General features: G+C 36.3%; 1 protein-coding gene across 1 annotated transcript in view; it reads right to left on the bottom strand.

Annotated features, from left to right (window-relative positions):
• Positions 1–2,599: 2,599 nt before the first annotated feature.
• The window catches only part of LOC145668848 (transient receptor potential cation channel protein painless-like), a 55,958-nt gene continuing 36,456 nt past the window's right edge, over positions 2,600–22,101 (bottom strand). The window contains exons 3-4 of the mRNA XM_081737049.1: positions 15,447–15,575; positions 2,600–7,922 (exon numbers count right to left, since the gene is read on the bottom strand). Of these exons, the coding sequence (XP_081593175.1) occupies positions 5,014–7,896 (2,883 nt within the window). The 5' untranslated portion in view covers positions 7,897–7,922; positions 15,447–15,575 and the 3' untranslated portion in view covers positions 2,600–5,013. The remainder of the gene's footprint in view (positions 7,923–15,446; positions 15,576–22,101) is intronic.

The following is a 22,101-nucleotide window of genomic DNA, read 5'->3' as shown; positions in this document are numbered from 1 at the left end:
GAAAGCATTTCGGGGATATACGTACACACCGTTTCGTCCCTCAAGCTCATAATATGACATGAATGCTAATAGTTAATCAAAATGTAACTGTGGCCATCCGTGTTAACTTAGTGCACCAATTCTCTATGCATGAAGTCTGCCTTCCAAACAGCATTGGGTAGGTCAAGCGTACGCCCGAGCCGTTGTCCGGTCAGACATTGAAAATTTGAAGTTAGCCCATAAAACCCCTTCACGGAAACCGCTGGGATCACAGGGACCACATCATTCGATATGCCCTATGATATTTACGTATTTCAATTTTGTTCCATTCATTTATCTTCCATGGTTTTCATACTACGGGTACTGGAGTTTTCGAACCATATCATGGCGGCCATTTTGAAACTGGTGCACAATATGAAACATCTTTTGGTACAGCGTTACTTAGTTTTCCAAGACCTTTCGAACGAGGTATTACTCGACCCATGTTCCCATTTGACATTTCAAAGTTACCCCCCGTTACCCCCATTTAGGGGGGCGGAGAGGGGGTACTTTTGGCGGAATTGGGTTTCCCCCTTAGCAATATATAACGTGTACTTGAAACATTTCTTCTATGTTTTATCATTTTTCAGATATTTCCGTGGATTATTAAAATGGCCCACCCTGTATATAGTGCTCCAGATATAAGGCCTAGAAGAAAATTTTTGTTGAAATATAATGGATCTTTTGGGCCAGTTGGATCAAGGTCCACAAAATTTTTGAACAGAACCTAAATCGAGTTTTTTGTTCTTTAGGAATAAGCACATCATACTGAGTTAAGTGATAGCTTGGGTTTGGCTACACTATATGTAGTTCTCCAAATGTAAGGCGTACAAGGAATTTTGTGCTTGGAATTTATTGGATCTTTTGATTTAAAAAGGCTGAAACGTTGTTGAATTTCTTTTATATGAAAAGTCTAAATATCAAATTTCATGTTTAAACTCAATAGACACTAAGATATGGACATTGTATTATAATAATTGTTACTTTTATTTCTTCTTGCACATGGAATTTCCCAAAATTCTTTCACATTTGCACGTTACTTCATTTTTATATATAGAGAAACAGGGATAAAAGTGAAGGGGACCGCCGGGACCGCCGTTACACCATTTCCAAAAAAATATCTCTGGTGTTCCCCACTTCCTAAAAAATTACAATGGGCAAAGATAGGAACGGGATACGGCGTAACGTCATCAATTCCCCTAACTTTTCAGATCCACTTTTACCCTTGGAGAGAGATGCAGCAATTCTACAATGTCATAAACATAAGGCAAATGCATTTGTTGTGTCAGAAATCATATGTCTGAATCACATTATCAGAGAAGAATAACCATTAGTTGTTAACGTGATTATTTTCACATGTCCCCATCGAGCGTAAAGCTATCCTGCTGTTAGACCACTATTGCACAAAAGGAAAACTGTATTTGTATTTTCAACAGAATTTCAACCCCTTGTATGAACCTCACTTTTTAAAGAGAAAAAGATATAGAACCATTAGTACGTAAAATAGAGAAGTACTTTGACATTTAAAATCTGTAGAAGGTAACGCACCTGAATTCGATAGGTACCCAAATTCGCCATATCTGTGCTTAAATGTTGTAAAATAAGTGTAAGAGGTCATCCCTGCAATCGTGCATAGAAATGACAACATTATGGGAGCGTCTTTTCTCGTGTCAAAAGCGTGGTTACAGTAGATGAGTCATACGCATGGAGAAAAGAAGTACATTGTTGTGTGTGTAACGCATTCTTCCAGAAAAAGCAGATAATCTTAAGGAAATCATAAGACAGCAAGTTATTTTCGTAAGACTTTTATTAAAGTTAGGTTTGCTTCAAGCAAATAGTGGTACTTTAATGTTTTAAAGGAGATTCAATCAGTGCGTTTTGTTTTCTTCTGTGAGGACAGAGATTGTGATGTAACATGAACGGGGGTTTGTCGAGAACCCGAGCCTTTATTTGTAACGTGAACCGGATTTTCGACAAGGTTGTCGAATTCATCCTCAGTAGTTCAAATATAATTTTAACTGAATATCTAACATCTTATGCTCAAAGTCTTTCATAAAGCTATTTGTTGCATAATTCTCCGATACTTGTAACGTCAGTTCGACATGGTATGTCGAAATCAGCTTCCAGCATGTCGAATTGAGGATCATCGAAGTAACTACACACTTCAGAAAATTTAAGTTGTGTTCCTTTGCCCGTCTGTTTATTTCTGCATAATAATAAAACAATATTTGAAGCTGAGAACGGATTACTATTACTAACAATGCCTACTTAATGTTTTACATGGATATAATTGAAGGTGTCGAATCGAAGGTACCGGAACTGTCGAAACCAGATGAAGTGTGTGGAATTCGGGCTCCATTGGCGAGTTCCAGTTTCCTAAAAAAATTAACATTAACATTTGAGCCTTGAAGTGACTTTTAGTATTAGTAGGGATTATACAGTTCAAGGAAAAATATGGGCCAACACCGACCAATATTATGACCACAATAAGTGATTGATTTTTTTTTTAAAAAAACGTCATTAACCTGGCGAAATCCGGTGCGTTTACCTTACATAAATCTCAAAAATCATGGTGAGGTTGGTTAAACTACTTATTGCTCCCAGGTCCACATTTATTAAAGCTTCCATATCATATTTGTGCGTATGTTGGGGGTAGAGGATATCATTACCTCATCTTGAATTATTGCACCTTCATAAAGTTCTGTGTCCTGTTCGCCCTCATTTTATTTCCTCAACCGACATCAATAATCTAATTTGCACAGTGATAGTAACATATAACACAAATTATTGCCGTATGGATCAAGTTACAGGCTTATGAAAGATTACACCACGGAATACCATAAAGAAAAATTAATCTTCTACACATTTCAGCGTTTGGAGATAAAACTAAGGCATCAGGTGTTTATGAAATTTAATCCATTTAGCAAAATCATATAGAGAACAACAATATATTCTCGTATTAGTTTTTAATAAATACTTTTTCTTAAACTATATTACATTAATTTCAACATTTTCTTTAATAAATCTTTGTTTGTTTATCTTTTACATTTTTCTACCATTGACTTAATAATTTATTTTCAATGGCCGGAATTTACAGTGTACATCAAAAGAAAGATGCATATATATTCTGATATAGTATATATTTTTAAAATATTAATTATAATAATAATAATACTATAAATGCCTTATCGTTGCAAACAGAACAACTCACAAAATTGATTTCACTGGCATGTTAAACAATTAACACACAACATATTGGTATTTCATTCTTTAAACCAAGCTATTCAGCTCCCTTTCCAAAAAAATCTACAAAGGTTATATATCTATACAAAGTAGGCAAGAAGTATTTCGTTATACAATGGAAACATTCCCATTTGAGAAGTATCCATTAATTGTATCCAAAGATTAACATAGCTTACTACTGCCTCTACTGTTACTACTACTAATAAAACCACATAATTTTTTTTCTGAAATACCCTCTTGCATTTTAAAATACTTGATAGGAAGTGTAGGATAACAAAACCAGTCTTATATTTCATTGGTAGGTATTTTCAATTCAGCTGAGGTGTATTCACTAATCTATACTTAGAGTGGAGAGATTGGTGGTCAGAACACTATTAAAATTTCAAGCTTTTAAGTAGATAGACTGTCATTGTAAGTCACTTGAATGTTCTTAATGATGACCCTCAGGCCGGTAGCCAGCCCAAAAATGTAGGGGGAGGGCGGTAGAAGCCAGGGGAGGTCCGATCCAACCATATTATAGTTTATCACCATATTATAGTTCATTTGCAAGCCCGGTACCCCTAGACTCCTTTGGATACGGGCCTGTGGCCCTGTATTTTTGTCAGAAAAAAGTACACTACAGTCTCATTTAACTGAATTCCAATTATCCGACTGCCGGCTTAACTGAATAGCTGAAAATAAAAAAAACTACTATCAAAATTGACAAAACAAAATATAAATTTCTTTCACAACTTGAATTAAACTTCATTGTTTAGTCCTACGGCTTTATTTTAGCGTTGCTCAGTTCTAATGTTAATTAGGAAGGTAATATAGGTCTATGTAGTCAACAATCTCTGTTGACGCTGAAACTATGTCAAATATATCAAACATACAAGAGAGCTCGTTCGTGGCTAAGCGGTTAGCGTAGGCGACTTTAGTTTGGCAGACACGGGTTCGATTCCCGACGGGAGCTCATGTTGTTCGGATTCCACATTAATAAGTATGTCCACGTCTCATACATCCTGACTACTGAACGGGACGTTAAACTCAAAATCAACTCAACTCAACTCAAGTATACAATACTGTCTACCAGAAAACTTTTATTAAACAGAAGCACCATATATCTCATCAAATTCAGTTAAACGCGACTGTAGTGTATATTTATTTTTCTCTAGCTCTTGTTTGTGTTAGATCTTTAAAAGCATATATAATGGACCCATTCCTCGTTTCTAATCCCGCATGTTTTGCATTTAATTACATATACATTATGATAGCATACTATGTACGATGAGGTAATATAACCCCAAATTATATATTACGTTGAAGGTCCTTCTTTACAATACAATACTACACAATATACTAAACAAAATCTTAACATTGTGGTTTACTACAATTCAGTTTATTGTGTTTGGAAATTGTCAGTTTATACCAGATATTTCTGGGCTAACACTCTTTATATGTTCTTCAGTTTTAGTACCTCAGTTCTTCAGCACCTAAACATGAAGTAAACGTATGCATTTCTGACAACACTTTATATTCACAATACCAATAGAATAAGAACGGAACAGGATCACTTAACGTATGTTAACGCTGTCTTTAATAACAGTTCAAAATAAACACCTCGTCAAGTTAGATACAACAAATTACCTAGTCTAAGTAACTCGAAGAATACAAAATTCAGAATTGGTAGTAGCCAAAGATGGAAGCACAAACTAATCATTAGCTTATTTAAAGCAAAGAGATATAGGCCTAGTATTCCTCTAAACACAGCATCTAAATTTCTTTATCGATATTTTTATCCATCGACGTGTACGCTTTTAACAAAGTTTCCATATTGTCCATGCGTTGTTCTATCAGAGCTTTCAGATTTGCTATCTCACTCTTGATTTCCTGAGATTCAGATCTTTGTTCTTTTCTAGTTAAGATATTTTGGGCTGAACGGGTAATCTCGTTGTGCATGGTACATCTTCCACATCCTTTACATGATTTACAGCAGGACGGAGATATTCGACCATTTTGATTTACATAAACTCCAATTCGGTTTTTCGGTAATGTATCCGGAAACAGTAAAGTGCTTTTACTGAACGTTACTCGTTGAACCCACGCTTTTATCCAACCCCATTTAAGACAGGACCCACACAAAGAACAGCAGGAACAATTCTGGATTCTTCTACATCGGATACAGCTGTCAAGTGGTTTGAAAGGGTCTCCAAGTAACATAGATTCAATGTAGGATACTAATTCAACTCGTGAAATGAAACTGACCAACTCTGCTTTGTCTTGAATTGCTTGTGTATCGCTAACAGCAAGACCATTCAGCAAGTTCATAAGAACTATAGCAATGAGAAATAAGAATAAAATAAAGATAAGATGACTTGTAATAAAGAAGGTGTCGAACGGAATAGTTCCTAAGTCGAACTCTCCAGTTAACATTACAGATGTTTTGAATAGCGCACTGAACGGACTTAAGAATAGATTTTCGTCACACTCTTCACCTTCACAATTATGAAACAAAATATAGAAACTGAGGCCAAAAGCAATAATTAAGCTAGAATACCAGAGTAAGAAAATGGCAAAGTTGAAAGAAACTGTCGTCAGCATTGTAATGTAAGTTGAAAGGTTAGGATGACGACCTATCAACAAAACCAATTCTGTCCATACCAACAGAATTGCAATTGCTGCAAAATGTTGTTTTGTATACCTGTTAGTAGTACTGTACAAGATGAGGCAAGTGGTTGTGATGAGAAACAGTTCCAAGATATTTTCCAGACTTAAGAGATACTGTCTGGGTGAAACTGCGAACTGAAACAGTTCTTTAGCTGCAAAAAGTGTTAGGAAAATTGTCACAACCACCCAACAGCAATTTATGGTAACTTTACCGTGCTCTGTTATTTCATTGGGAGGTTCATCAATATTGATGCTGTCAATGAATGTAGAGGTGCTGTTCCTACCTTCAAACGCTGTTAAGATATAATGAGTCAGAAACAACGTGAATAAGGAATAGAAAAGGAGGTTTCCGAAAAAGAACACTCTAATCCTATGCCATTTGAGAAACAGGAAACTAGAGAATATTGGGTGTTTCAGTAAGTGTCTATGTTCCTTTGATCTAGCTATATAGAGCAATGGTTTAGTTTCTGGACTTAGGAGATAAGTAGTCTGCTTTTGTTCTTTGAGAAACGCTTCTGTACTTTCCATGCTTGATACTTTTGATGTATCATAGGGAGGCTTTAGAAAATCATATCTAAAAATAATTTGATACTTTTCTTCCTGAATTTCTTCGTCGCTTGTGTGGAGACATTCGTCTAAAAATTCTTCCAATAAATTGGGGTTGATATTAGTAATTGCTGGATCGTTAAAGATATTTTTCGCGCCTACATAAGCACCGTTTCTCAGTAAAGCCATTATCATCTCACTATCTCGATTTCGTGCAGCATAATGAAGTGGTGTATTACCAATTGCGTCAGTAGCGTTTATGTCAGGTTTGTTCTTTTCCTGTGCGTGCTCCAACAACAGTTGTAAACATTTCCGGTAATCCACCATGTCTTTATTGATTATGGTTTTAGATTCCATCTTGCACACTTTATGAAGCACTGTTTCTTTACGACTTTCGTTATCCACAGCTGTAAGATCTGTTGAGTCTTCTTGCAGAAAGAGGCGTAGAATGTCATAATAACCGTGATAAGCTGCAAGAAGTACTGGTTTCCAACTATTTGAACTACAGACTGCGTTAGGGTTGGCATCCATTTTTAATAAAGCAGAAACAAAATTAGTTTTTCCGTTGTCACATGCATATTGAAGTAAAGTGTATTTCCCGTCATTTAAATCAAGGCTTATTTTGTTTTCAACAGCTTTCTTTGCCAATAGAACAAATTTCTCATAATCACCCTTATACAGTGAGTGGTAAAGTGAAGTTTTAATGTCGGTTTCTAATAGATCTGGTTCACTTTTTTGCAAATCTTTACTCAATGTCTTCAAAATATCTGGCATTTTCTCCATTATGTAGTCTCTAGCCGTTTTTTCATTAACTTCAAAGTCAATATTGGCATTATATTCAAGTAATAGTTTCACTGCTTCTTTACCACCACGAAGAGCTGCCAGATGAATTGGGGTTGCTCCACCACGATCGAGTTTGTTGATTTCGATTCCCTTATGATTCAACAGAACTCGCATACATTGGTCGTATCGGTCTACAAGATCTTCCAGTTTAGCCTTGTCTCCTGCAGATTTTCTGGCAGAAGCAATGGCCGATTGCTCTGCTAAAACATGAAGAGCACTTCGACCGAAATCGTTGACTGCATTAGCATCTGCACCGTAATCTAGGAGCAACTGAATCACTTTAGGATATCCTCCTTCTGCAGCAAACTGGAGCGGAGTCTTTTTCCGGAAACTATTGAATTTGTTTGGATCTGCATCGTGTTGCAGCAGAACGAGAACGAAATTCGTAAGTCCCTCAGCACATGCAAAATCAAGGCACGTTTTGTAATGTGGGTGTTCGTAGAATTTATTAACATCCACTGATGAGTCAGAATCATCGTTTAAAATGTCTGAAAACTCTGTGAGGTTTCGATGCAACAGAGCCTCTAGTAAATCTTCATATGGGTCGTTGGAGCAGAGGCTTGAAGTTTGGCACAGATGAGCGTTTGAAGCATCCGACATCTTGTGTGTGTAATATCAGACTTGATCTGCAAAGAGAATAGAATGTATGTAGACATAAGTAATCTTAATAATTCACTATGTTCAATGTGGCGAGAAACATTTTATAAAACTAATCTCTCCCATTACAAGACAATAAACATCAAATATTTTTCTTTGGTGATTTATATATATATATATATATATATATATATATATATACACTCATGCTCAAAAATTAAGGATAATTGAAGATTGTGGTACTACACAACGTGGCACTACACAAAACTGGACCTAATGGCATAGGCACATAGTGAACACAAAATACGAACAAACGAAACATATCGGTACCATGGTATTGGTGATATCCACGGTATCCACGGTATTGGTGATAAGTTGAGAAACACATGTGCTACACAACGCCACTGTTTCCTGCGCATGTACCCCGACATAAATATGGGATATGATCACCATGCACATGTACACAGGCCGCACAACGGGTTGGCATACTCTGGATCAGGTGGTCGAGCAGCTGCTGGGGTATAGCCTCCCATTCTTGCATGAGTGCCTGTCGGAGTTCCTGAACTGTCCTAGGGGTTTGAAGACGTGCAGCGATACGTCGACCGAGAGCATCCCAGACATGCTCGATGGGGTTTAGGTCTGGAGAACAGGCAGGCCACTCCACTCGCCTGATATCTTCTGTTTCAGGGTACTCCTTCACGATGGCAGCTCGGTGGGGCCGTGCATTATCATCCATCAGGAGGAAGGTGGGACCCACTGCACCCCTGAAAAGGCGAACATACTGATGCAAAGTGACGTCCCGATACTCCTGACCTGTTACAGTTTCTCTGTCAAAGACATGCAGGGGTGTACGTGAACCAACCATAATCCCACCCCACACCATCAGACCACTACCTCCATACAGGTCACTTTCAAGGACATTATGGGGTTGGTATCTGGTTCCTGGTTCACGCCAGATGATAACCCAGCGAGAATCACTGTTCAGACTATACCTGGACTCGTCCGTGAACAGAACCTGGGACCACTGTTCCATTGACCATGTACTGTGTTCTTGACACCATGCTTTACGGGCTCTCCTGTGAACAGGGGTCAGTGGTATGCACCTTGCAGGTCTCCGGGCGAATAAACCATGTCTGTTCAGTCGTCTGTAGACTGTGTGTCGGGAGACAACCGTTCCAGTGGTTGTGGCAAGGTCCCGAGCAAGGTTACCTGCTGTAATCCGTGGCCGTCTGCAGGCACTGATGGTGAGATATCGGTCTTCTTGTGGTGTTGTACACTGTGGACGTCAAGTACTGTAGCGCCTGGGCACGTTTCCTGTCTGCTGGAATCGTTGCCATAATCTTGAGATCACACTTTGTGGTACACGGAGGCCCCGTGCTACGACCTGCTGTGTATGACCAGCCTCCAGTCGCCCTATTATTCTAACCCTCATAACGTCATCAATATGTGTTCTTTGAGCCATTTTCAACACACAGTCACCATTAGCACGTCTGACAACATCTGCATACTTACACGGTGCACCGTACTCTGACATGCACCAATACACCTCTGCGTATTTGGACTGCTGCCAGTGCCACCATGCACCGCACCGAATGGTCAAATGCAGCGCATGGTCATATCCCGAGGTGATTTCCAACTGAAAACTGCCCTCCAGAGCGTTGTTTCACCATGTATCCGCATTATCCTTAATTTATGAGCACGAGTATATAAATCTTGCAATAAATAATAATATTATTATTTTCAAAGAAAATATTGCTAATTGAATTTTTCTGTATTTCATTCTATTTTAGTTTTTTTATTTATTGAAATAACTAATCTAACCTAACCAACCACAGCCTACTAAGGATATATTCGATAAATACGTGCAAAAGATTCTAATTGTTTAGTTAGGTTATTTTCAGCATTACTATAGACAACGGATTGATAAATATGTATGCAGATGATTATAATTAATTGGTTTGATTACTTTCAATTTAAACATAAATATAACCAACAAGTTGATAAATATGTATGCAGAGAATTGCATAGGTAATTAATTCGTTTGATTATTTTCAACATAAATATAACCAATAAATATGTATGCAGAGAATTGCATAGGTAATAAATTCGTTTGATTATTTTCAACATAAATATAATCAACAAGTTTATAAATATGTATGCAGAGAATTGCATAGGTAATTAATTTGTTTGATTATATTCAACATAAATATAATCAACAAGTTGATTATGTATGCAGAGAATTACATAGGTAATTAATTCGTTTGATTATTTTCAACATAAATATAACAACAAGTTGATAAATGTGTATATAGAGAATTGCATAGGTAATTAATTCGTTTGATTATTTTCAACATAAATATAACCAACAAGATGATAAACATGCTTGCAGAAGAATTTAATTAGTAGGTTCTGATTATTTTCACAGTTAATATAACCAACATGTTATAAACATACAATTAACTGGTTTTAGTTATTTTCAACACAAATGTAATCAACACGTTGATAAACATGTGTGCAGAAGGTTGTAATAGATAGTTTGGTTAATGAGATATAGTCGAAAATTATGATTAACCTTTATTTTTTTTTGTCTGTTTCTAGTATTGCCCGAAAATAAAACATAGAGCCTAGATCAGTCAATAGATCACGTTAATCTATAAGAATGAAATTTTTAAGGCTAAATTCTCATGCGTAATTTTTGAGAAAATCAAGAAAAACTACTTTTTGATGTTAGAAACTAAGTCGTTCTTTTCCAGTCTAATTTGGCTTTACTTCTGCTCGAATATTTTCCTTTTTATTCATTTATGCACTGTGTATGAAAAATATACACAATTAGGTAACACATGGTATCTGTTGTTGTTTATATTGTTATAACTGCGACCCATATATTTCTTGTAGTTTTGCAAAATAAAATGCACCTTTAAACAGCTGATGACTGGAGCATTTACCCTGTTTACTACTAAACCTAGTGATAATCAATTAAACCACAGAAAATCACTTGTTGAGCAGTAAATTTCATTAAAACGGCCGTATGTTGTACGGAAGAACATATTGTGCTTCTGTCTCAGACTATCCAATAGCGTAATATACGATCCCCCTTCTTCTGGCCGTAACGAGTATTCGAAACGCGTTTGCAAGACGTTCTTGTTCATTTTCTTCCATGCTACCCTGCACTCGATCAAATTGGACAGAGTGAAGTATCGTAGCTGAGGTCGTTAGACAGGGCTCCCCTCTACTTGATTCTCCAACCTTACTCCCTCTCTACAGCCTATCTGAAACAGATGATTACCCTCCAGTGCTCACCCCCCGGGTCAATAAATTCTCTTTCGCCACTGCTCGTTGCAGAGGAGAGAAAATGCTTAGCGTTTAGTCAGCTTCCTGAACAATCTTATATCCTTCTTCTTCTGTTCAATCCCTAAAGAGAGAGTTGGGGTCCTTTTACCATTGATTTCAAAGGGAGAGAGACCAATTCTCTTCTTCTCTATCTGCTATAGACAGAGCTATTGAAGTCAACGTCATCATCAGTCACGCTTGTCTTTTGCAGTATTTAACTTGATAACTAAGTATTACCCTGATTTTACGTTCTCACTTTATTCAACTTTTCTTGAAGGTTTGTTTAGCTTCCTAATACACAAAATGTATTTAAATCCTCGTTTTGGACTTCCAAACTATGTTATTCATAATTGTGAAAAGTGTTAAAGCACGGCTATGTCCATTCGTCTGTCAGAGCGTAAATTGTAATAGATAGCGACAGGTGACGTTTCCAATCGTTTTTTCTAAACCGGGAAGAAATAAATAAATCATTTCCAGTTTTAACATTGATCTGCATAAAACGAGAAAAAAAGAAAGAAAGAAACGAAACGACAATTGATAGATAATAACGATTTCTTGAAATTGGTTCAATTTAGCTTCCCAAGAATAGGTTTTGTTTCCATCATTATACCAACATTCATACTCCCAGTATCAATGATGACCTTCATAAAAAAAAAAAAATGATCAGAGATAGCGAGAAACTACAGCGTTCCAAAGATATATTTATCTCTGCTCATACCCCTCTATTAAAATCGGAAATGGTAGAAACATACGGTTTCCGGTTTTAACATTGATCACCATAAAGAAAAGTAATGAAAGATAACGAGAACCTTTTCTTTTTCATATCGATTTAGTGTCGCAACAATATGATCTATTTCCACTATTGTCTTTCTGCAGAAAAAGGTAAACTGTAAATATATCGCCAAATGATCAGTTTCAATTCTGATCTTCTTACAGCAAAAACTGTAACAACTAGGAATAATTCGTTTTCTGTGTGACAATTGAGCGTCTCAGCAACAGGTTTTAACTCCACTCATACCCTTCTGTTAAAACTGGAAGTTGTAGAATCATACGGTTTCCGTTTTTAACATTGATCAACATAAAGAAAAATGATAATAGGAAATAAGAATCTTTTCTTTTTTATTTGGATTCAGTGTCACAACAGGCTCTATTAAGGGGTAGCGGTGGCTCAATGGTAGAGCGTTTACATCTGGTGCATGAGGTCCTTAGTTCGATCCCAGCTTGCGCCAAATGAACTTTGTGGTGGACAAACACCGTGTGCGTAAGTTTCCTCGGAGTTCTCCCGTTTCCTCCCACTTTCTTCATTTCACAATTTCATTCATTTCTCATCATCACCGTCTCCTTTAGCCTAACCAGCATAACTGTGGGACATAAAACTCAAAGATTTCATTTTTTTCAATAGGCTCTATTTCTACCGTTGTCTTTCTAGAGGAGAGCGTAAGCTGTAAAAATTGACAAATTTTTGGTTTCAATCCTGATCTTACAGCAAAAACGGTAACAACTAGGAAGAATTTGTTTTTCATATAAACTCAGCATTTCAAGAACGAGTTTTATCTCCGATTTTATACCTCTATTGTAAGCGGAAGTTATGGTTCTACCTCTTCCGGTTTCAACATTAAATCCTCTTAGTCTGGAAGTCTACTGTTGTTTCACGATGTTGAACACAACCATCTTCCTTTACATTTATGAAACATCATTTAATCAGTATCCTACCAATCTCTAGCGTAAAAGAAGATGGTATCGTAGAGACGCATAATACTAGAACCAGTCACGACAACGAAATACGTCATGGCTTCTTGCGTCTCACTAAAGTAATGCATTGTAACGGTGTCTATCTACACGCTACCTATCAGCTGCCACTACATTTAGCGCGCAGAAAACTTAGTGAGACCTGTTATATTAATCGAAGCGGAATGTTGGACAACGAAGAGAGAAGAACAGAAGTTGCATATTGCTGAAATGAACATGCAGTGGATGTGTAAAGTGACGCGGAAGGACAGAATTAAGAATAAAATGATCCAGGAAACAGTAAAGATGATACCAATAGGAGAAAAATTGCAAGAAAGTAGACTGAGATGGTTTGTCCATGTAAGAAGAAGACGTTCGGAATACATAGTTCTCCGAGTGGATCCTATAGAGCTAAACGGGTAACTAACAGAAACTCGGTCAAAGAAGAAGTGGGGACACTATGTTAGGAACGATATGGTATCACATGGATATGACACAAGATAGAAGCAGGTGGAGGACAACAATCAGAAAAGCTGATCCCAGGTAACTGAAAAAAAAAGTTTGAAAGAAGTAGAACATGCTTACAGGCAACCATACGTTCTTTAGCGTTATCATGGTTGCATAACAGCACAGGGGTTGTACTGCGAAGTTTCGGAACACTGTAACATTCTAAACAATTAGGTTACGTATGTGAAGTTGGTTAAGAGTTTTTTTTTTAATTATAATTATTATGCATTCATTTTTCATGCAGAAGTTATGAATCATATCCATGATATGGCAGTTCAGTTTCGAAGTCCTTTCATTTCTCCATCTTATTTATACCAATTCCTTTATGGTCACTTGAAAACCATAAAAGTTAGATTATACTCTATATTTAATTATTTTGTTCTAGCATTTCTAGAAAGCTATACTTCTTCTGTTCAATTTATATATTTCTCTCTAAGTCAACAATAAAGTCCTTTCTTTATTAGACCCTGACCCTACTTTAACGGTTTTCATAGCTTTAGCTTAATTTCTTCCACTTAATTTGAAAAACATGATCATTTTAGTATTCATGAACGTTTCCCTTTTTAACAATTACTCAGCACATCTTATCGACTATGTAAAAATTGACGTTAACTTAAAATGATATAGGATATTATTAAACTTTGTTACATTCGTAGCACAGACTTTATGCATCCCCTTAAAAGGCTAAAAGGGAAGGATCGAGACTATATTTGTAATCGTATTTTAACAGTTTTATAGGAATTTAGCTCGATTGAAACATCATTTCACGAGAAAAGTTGTAACTAATCTTTTAGAAAGAGAACTCGCTTTGAGATGGTTTCATATTAACAACAAACGATGGGAACATCGTATTTGCTGCCCTGTACTATGTCTTGGTATGCGTAATAGACCATGTCTTGAGTAACATAAGCATATTCCCACATCATGTGCCATATTACTGAGTTACTGTATGTAGTGTATAATGGTGCAAATTCGAACTCATTGTAATCCAATTAATATAAATATTCATCATCATCGTCGTCATAGGTATTCTACCATTATTGGCAGGTCACTTGCCTGAACTGTGAAGCTTCCATGCTCCAGAGTCTTGCGCTAATCTCTTCGTTTTCACATGCGATTTTTCTGTTTTGATATCGTCCACTAATTGTAGTCTCCTTCTCTCCCTCCTGCGACCATACCCTCTAAAACGTCTCTCCTTCTTAACTAATGACCCAACCAGTTTCTTTTCCCCTTCTTAATGATATCTAAAATTGTTTTCTTTCTCCCTCATCATTTCTAGCACCCTCTCATTCATTTTCCGCTCGACTCAGCTAATTTACTCCATAATTTTTTGCGTAATGTCCATGTTTCTGAAACCATACAATACAATACTCCACACGATTTTATGAGTCTTTTACTCAAATCTTTATTCAAAGTTCTACAAAATAGTATTTTCTTCTCCCTAAAAGCTTCTTTCGCCATTCCTATTCTTACATTTATTTCACATTCACACTTCATAACATCACTAATAATACAACTCAGGTAGAACCAAAACAGATATATTAGTAACTATTATTTCGGAAATATTTTTGAAATTATTGATTTCTGACGTAAAATTTTCTCTAAAAATACCTCATTCATGATGAGATATGTAATACATTTTGAATGTTTGAAGCACTTTGTGTTTAATCCTTTGTGTGCAGTTAATTGAATGGTTTGAATTTGGTGGAGTTGGTGGATGTGGAGACTAACATGCAAGATCAGCACTCATATGGTATAGTTGGGTACATTGAGACATTTATTATCGTTCAAAATAAAAAAATGAAGAGAAAAAAGTTTAAGAAAAGAATGTAAATGGTACTCTCTGGAGAAACATAATGACTAAACTATTCTTTAGGTAAAAAAGATTCTTGTTTTATTTATGTATGTCGTCATTCTGTGGAAATGATTATTTGTAACGTTCATTAGGGCTTGAGTTTGAATGTCTTCAACATTCTTAGTGTACTTACTTCAGAAATTTATACTTTTAGCAATGCCTTTTCTTCTTTCTTATGAAGATGATCTGAGAAATGTACTCTGTTAAACCTTCTTCAACATGTTATTTTTTCACAGGCAGGGTTGGATTCACGAGAATAATCCTGCAAAACGAGAATAAATACATTAAAATCTTACATAATGGACTTAAGAATAAGCTGACAATTTGTAGAAAGAGCATTGATAAAAAAAAGAAAAAAATAAAAATAATAAAAAAAACTTGAAATTTGTCTTATGTCCTAATTTCAATACTAACAACATTATGAAATCAAGTTGATATTTAATATCTCTACAACTACGGTATGTTATTATTAGTAACAATAATAATTACTAAGTATTCTGCCTTTCGGCAGGTCCGAGGATTTATGAGGGTGCTCTTTATTTTACTTTTTTCTTCATTTTTTAATTTTAGGTTTGGGTTTGGAAATGTTTCAACCACATTTCTCGATCTTTAGCTTTCTCTTTCAAATCCCAATAATTTCTTCTGTTTTTCAAATTATCAATCATTTGTGTTCTTCTTCTTCTTCATATTCCTCACTTTCCTTCCATGTTTCCTTCTATAGCAGTAGGAGGAAGACAATTTCTTCGCAGGATGTGTTTAATCCAATTGGTCTTTCTGTGAAGGATGCTAGCTAGAAGTGGCCTCTTCTCTCCTATCCGTTTTAAAACATCTTCGTTTGTTGTTTCTGTTGTTGTTGTTCTGTCCATTTTATCTTCTCCATCTCCCTTCAAACCACATTTCGAAGCTCTCTAAATATTTCTTCTCTAACTTCCCTAATGTCATTTTAATAATCCATATATAGCACTCACGAATTTCTTCCTTAGTCCAATATGATCCTGATAATTAAGAGAGATTTTTCTTGTTGAATGCTTTTTTTGGCTATGGCAATTCTTGAGCTGATTTCTTTGGTGCAGTAAACGTCTCTCGTCAAAATATTTCCCAGATACTTGAAATTATTGACCTCTTCAAGCCTCTTCAAGATCTGCAAGGGTGCGTTTCCACGGGACGTTCTCATGACTATCGATTTTTCGATGTTGTCGACTATTAAGGGAAGAACATACTGAAACACTACTAGAAAAAGTGATATAAAATAACGTTATATAATATGTTACTATATCTATATCCTGTTGTCAATCTAACACATGTTTGAGAGTTTCGGGAGGTAACGGTCTGCTCCCAATATCCACTGGGCACAGTCTAGGAACTATTTTTCTTCACTAATAGCAACATTTTTTTTCGTTGTAGTGTTAAGAATTTTAAGTAACATAAATTTATTACAGTATTGCCACGTTAAAATTCTTCAAAATTACCGAACTGGAAACTCCGTTTTTGGAGTAAATCTCGTTTAAAGAGCTTGCTGACAATTCATACCCGTCTTTCCCTGTCGAAACCTTTTATTTCTTCAGGGACAACAACGAGGACATGTGCGCATTCTTGATATTATTGGTTGTTGAACTGCAGCGTCCCTTTTCAGCCCCGAGGCAATATGACGTGTTCAAATTTGGATGCTTTCTTTTTACCGTGAATCGAACAAGGGACCTTGTACATCAAAAGCGCGCGTGCTAAACCACTAGACCAGCGGGAGGATTTGTACGCGTTTTGTGTGTTTCAATATTTTTTTAAGTCACAGTATGTGTATTTCAGCCAAAATAAGGACTAAACATTGATGACTTTGGTGTAGGCTGGCATCATATAACAACTTTACTTTAGGACAGTGACGGGATTTTTTTTTTTTTTTTTAGAAGGGAGCCAAAGAAGAAAGAAAATACTTTAGATGGGACAATATATTTTTTTAATGCACAATGACAGCCAATGCCTTCATTAATCACATTATGAATCATGTCGCAGCCTGGGTAGAACTTTTAGGAAGGTCAAATCTGACCCGCGGCCAGTGATTTACCCCTCACTGGTTTAAAATATGTTAGTAAATATGCTTTGTTCAACATAATTATGAATGCTTATAACACAATACTGAAACACGCGATCAAACAAGAGACCTTAAGATCTTGAATCTGATCCTGCTAAGTGAGATATTTCAAGTTCTCTAGCAACAATTCTTTAATGAGCCATGTCAGCACTTGAGCTAATAGAGTCCCCATAGAAGAAACCATAAGTATTTTGTAACTTGTTGTTCAAAAAGGTAAAGCAATATTTTATTCTTCTCTTTTGATAATATGAGGTTCAAGTGTTACCAGAACCTTTGGTCCTGAACATCAAGCAGAGAACGTAAAAGGACTGTAAGAGCCAATTTATAGAATAAGTGAGTGGCAATGATGTGTGATAACTCCCGACGGGGAAAACGTGAGCGATGGAGAAAACTTCAAGAGCCAGGGGAAAATCTTCTACCCTTATTGTTAGAGAGCCATGAAGGGGAGTCATAAAGAGATCGATATGTGGGGTGATATGGGCTGTGCCACTCAGACACAATAGTGAGCACGGAAAAATGATACAATCAACTCCGCTTAGTAACCTACATTTCATAACAATTATGTCTGATCCTTAATGATAATAAAAGTCTTTTAATTGGTCATATATAATTGCGTTGGTTCTTCAATGAATTTGAAATGTGGACGACTCAAGAGCTGAAAGATTGTCATGCGTTACGGAAATTAAGTTTCGATTATTGAAACGTTTTTTTAACCCTAAAGTAATAGCTTAAAGCAAAATATATCGAATAAGTATTAAAACAGTATATGGATGTTTGAAAACTTGAGGAAGGGTTTTGAAGGATATGGGATGAAAATAAATATTAGAAAGACAAAAGCCATGGTGATTAGAACGAAGAGGTCAAATATAAACGTGGGAGGGAAGAAAATAGAACAAGTGAATAGTTTTCGATATCTGGATAGTATTCTTAGTAATGACATGAAGTGCGAACGTGAAATAAAAGCAAGGATAGGAATAGCGAAAGAAGCCTTTAGGAGGAAGAAAAGTTTGTTTTGTGGGACCTTGAATAAAGAGTTGAGAAAAAGACTCATAAAATGCTTCTTGTGGAGTGTTGTACTGTATGAGGCGGAAACGTGGACATTACGTAAAAGTGATGAAAAACGACTCGAAGCTTTCGGAATGAAGGTGTGGAGAAGAATGGATAGAATTAACTGGGTCGAGCGGAAAACGAATGAGAGGGTGTTAGAAATGATGAGAGAGAAAATAACACTTTTAGATATAATTTAGAAGAAGAGAAGGTGGTTGAGACATTGTCTAAGAAGAAATTGTACCACAAGGGACGTGGTAGAGGGTATGGTGGCAGGAAAGAGAGGGTGGGGGCGAAGGAGGCTACAATTAATGGACGATATAAAAGCAGAGAAATTATGCGTGCATACAAAGACGTTAGCGGAGAACCGTGAAGAGTAGAAGCTTCTCAGTTGGGCAAGTGACCTGTCAATAAGGAAAGAATACCGATGATTGTGATATATTTTGATTTAAAACATTTGAAACTATTCATTTGGAATTTGTCTTCCTTTTCTGGCACCGTGCCTATATGAGACATGGGACTGTAGTATTAATACGAAAATTGATGGTGGTTGGAAAGAAAGAATTTTGGTATATCTACTAACATTGTTAAAGTTCTAGGAAAGAAAGAGATGAATATGATTACTTGTCGAAAAGTAGTTAATTTTGATAGTAAAATTTGAAAGCTGAAAAGAAGATAAAAGGAAGGATAGGGGTTAGCAAAATAAACTTTTAGAAAAATAAGTGTGTTTTGGGTCTTTCAATTCTCCAATATTTTTAGCGTTTAACGCAAAAAAGAATGCTCAAAGGTCAGACATATACCAATCTACATTTCTCATAGAGTGCACGGTGACTCAGTGGTAGAGTGCTTATTTTTGGTGCGTGGGGTCCCTAGTTCGATCCCCGGTCAAGTAAGTTTGTAGTGGACAACATCGCGTCCGTGGGATGGGTTTTCTCGAAGTATTCCCGTTTCCTCCGTCTTCCTCATGCCACCAATTCTTCCATCACCATTCACTTGCCTTAACCATCGTCTCCTTTAATCTAAAGGGCGTAAACGTGGAATGTTAAACTGAAACTTTTTGATGTATCTTATTGACTTGAACAAAATGATATATGAAAACTAGCGGGTAATTTTTCAGTAAATTAAGAAAAACAAATTACTCTGTAAACCGGAAAATTGATGCTGAACGAAAACTACGCTAGCTTTTAAGCTGAGACTGATGTGGATAGGGATGCGCACGAGACAAGATTTGAGACTGTCTCGTCTCGAAAATGTGCTACAAAACTGATGTCTTGACTCGAAAAATATATATTTTTCTATTTGAAGAGCTGTGTCTCGACTCGAATTTTGTCAGGAAAATTCTGTGTCGACTCGACTCGAGCGCATCCCTAGATGTGGAAGTATATCCTCTGGAAAGTCTTCATTATGACAATGGCAAGACGAGGCTCCATTGTTAAGGAAATATAGCTCAAGATTATCAGTAACTCCTAAACTTTATTTTGAATTTAACTAAAATGTTGCTCAAACAGAAGACATAACTCAATAGATAGATCAAAACGAACCTAACAAAATGACGTGCTTACGAGTAAGTTCTGATGCGCAGATTCCGAGACGATGAGCATTAACGAAGTTTTATATTGGTAAAAAATATGAAGTTCGATGCCAATAATAATTGATACTTCTGCTGGAACAGATTGTCTATAGCTACATTTATGTGCTGTATATGTAAAAAGAAATTCTCTTAATATCAGATCATGTCTTCTAGCAGTGCCACGCATTCTCCTAATAGTTACAAACACGCTACTTTAATACTTTTCCTCTAAAATCATTAAACATATGCTTTAAAGTTTTTTAGATGTTTGACTTAGAATGGAAGAAAAAAATGTGGTGTTGCTTCCTTAAGATGCCAATAAGAGACGTTGGAATTTCGTGCAAAATTTCGGGCGAGATGAGTTGATTTTAACGTCTCTTTCAACAGCGAGGCTACATGAGACGTGAACCTACTGATTAACGTGGATTCCGAACCACATGAGCTGCCGCCGGGAATCGAACCCGGCTCTCCCACGTCAAAGGCGCGTATGCTAACCACTTAGCCACGGATGAGCTCATGCAAGATTTCGGGTTCCGACAAATTACATATAAGAGATGTAGAAGGAAGAACGCAAGAGAATACACGTGGTGGGAATTTGCTGGTAGTACATATGTTTCATATACGGTAAATACATTAGGGTTGCGAACTTTCGAAAATGGAAATACCGGACACCCTCCTGGAGTACGTATACTCTTAAGATTATGACATCATAGCTCATCAAAAATGCGAACAACCAGAAAGTGGTTACTTCACATAAAAATGAACGATTCGGAGTTTGAATTTCATAACATTAGTTACTTTTAAAGCATTTATTAAATTTACTTATACCCGTTTTGGTTGAGTCAGCACATGTAATTTTTGTAGTCTACTATCAATACTATGGACTACTATGGCATGCACAAAATATACTTGAAAAATAAGTCTTACCAGCTTTCGCTGAGGATGGGTAATGCCTCATAAAGCCTACACACTTTTACTGGATCTGGATGTATTATTTAATTAGAAGACGTAGATGAGGACGAACCAGTGCTAGCTGCGCTCTTGAAAATATACTTTTGTTGACTGTCATCACTTTTGATAAGTTCAGTAAATTTTCCTGTCTTCTACTCTTCTACAAATTCAGCGAACGACAGATCGGTATCAAAGCAAATTACGAGCTCTGTTTTAATCATGATCATCGACAAACAATTCCTTTCGTCACTACAAAATAATCAGAATAGAACAAAGAATAGAACTAGTGAGACATCCGGTTTTGAGGATGCACCAGACACCGGACAAAGAGATCAAAAACCGAACTGTCCGATAAAATACCGGAAGGTTGCAATCCTAAAACGCGATTGTGACATTTATTTATTGTAAATAAATTTCTGCACAACAAAACTAAAATTCTACAGATTTGGAAGATCGACGTTGTGATCTATCAACTGATATGTCTCACCTTTGGACAATATTTTATTTTTATAGTTTAGAAGTTAGATCTAATGATAATTTTGAACTTTTTCCACATTAACTATACTATGCCCTGTCGTCTTGTTAGCGTCTTAATAAACAAAAAATGAAGATATATACTTTAGTATTAGTTCCACCCTAACAGGCGTGGTTCTTCTAAGGCATCAAGTTTTGTTTCCAAAAAAGTTTTTTTTTTCGGTTTTCTCAAAAACTACGCACGATCTTTTATACTGGCATATATAATTTTATTTAGTTCAGTGATTCAGTCGATTGATATATGTCTCGTATTTGGACATTTCTTTTTCGTTAAATGTTAATTCTAGTGAATAGAATTATTATCAATATTAAATGGTGTGTTATCTAGAAAAAAACTTAATAGAGAGGAAGGTCCGCGTCATTTTGCGGTTTATTGATTTTCTGTGGTTGATATTTCGTGCACGTCAGCAAGGTGTTGGAGAGTGCTTGAGGAAGTGGTATTCAAGACTCTGGGCTTTACATCAAGCAAGGAGAACCAATCTTTGGGGAGAGCAAAACATTTTTAAGAAGTGAAGGGGGATTTTCATGTTATGACACATTATAAATTGTGGGACTTGTAAGAGTATCATGGGAATAAAGGCACACATAAACAAAATAAAT

The sequence above is a fragment of the Thermobia domestica genome, chromosome 13 (assembly GCF_964235325.1).
Source record: "Thermobia domestica chromosome 13, izTheDome1.hap1.1, whole genome shotgun sequence".
Classification (NCBI taxonomy): domain Eukaryota; kingdom Metazoa; phylum Arthropoda; class Insecta; order Zygentoma; family Lepismatidae; genus Thermobia; species Thermobia domestica.
This window is presented reverse-complemented; position numbering and strand designations above follow the sequence as displayed.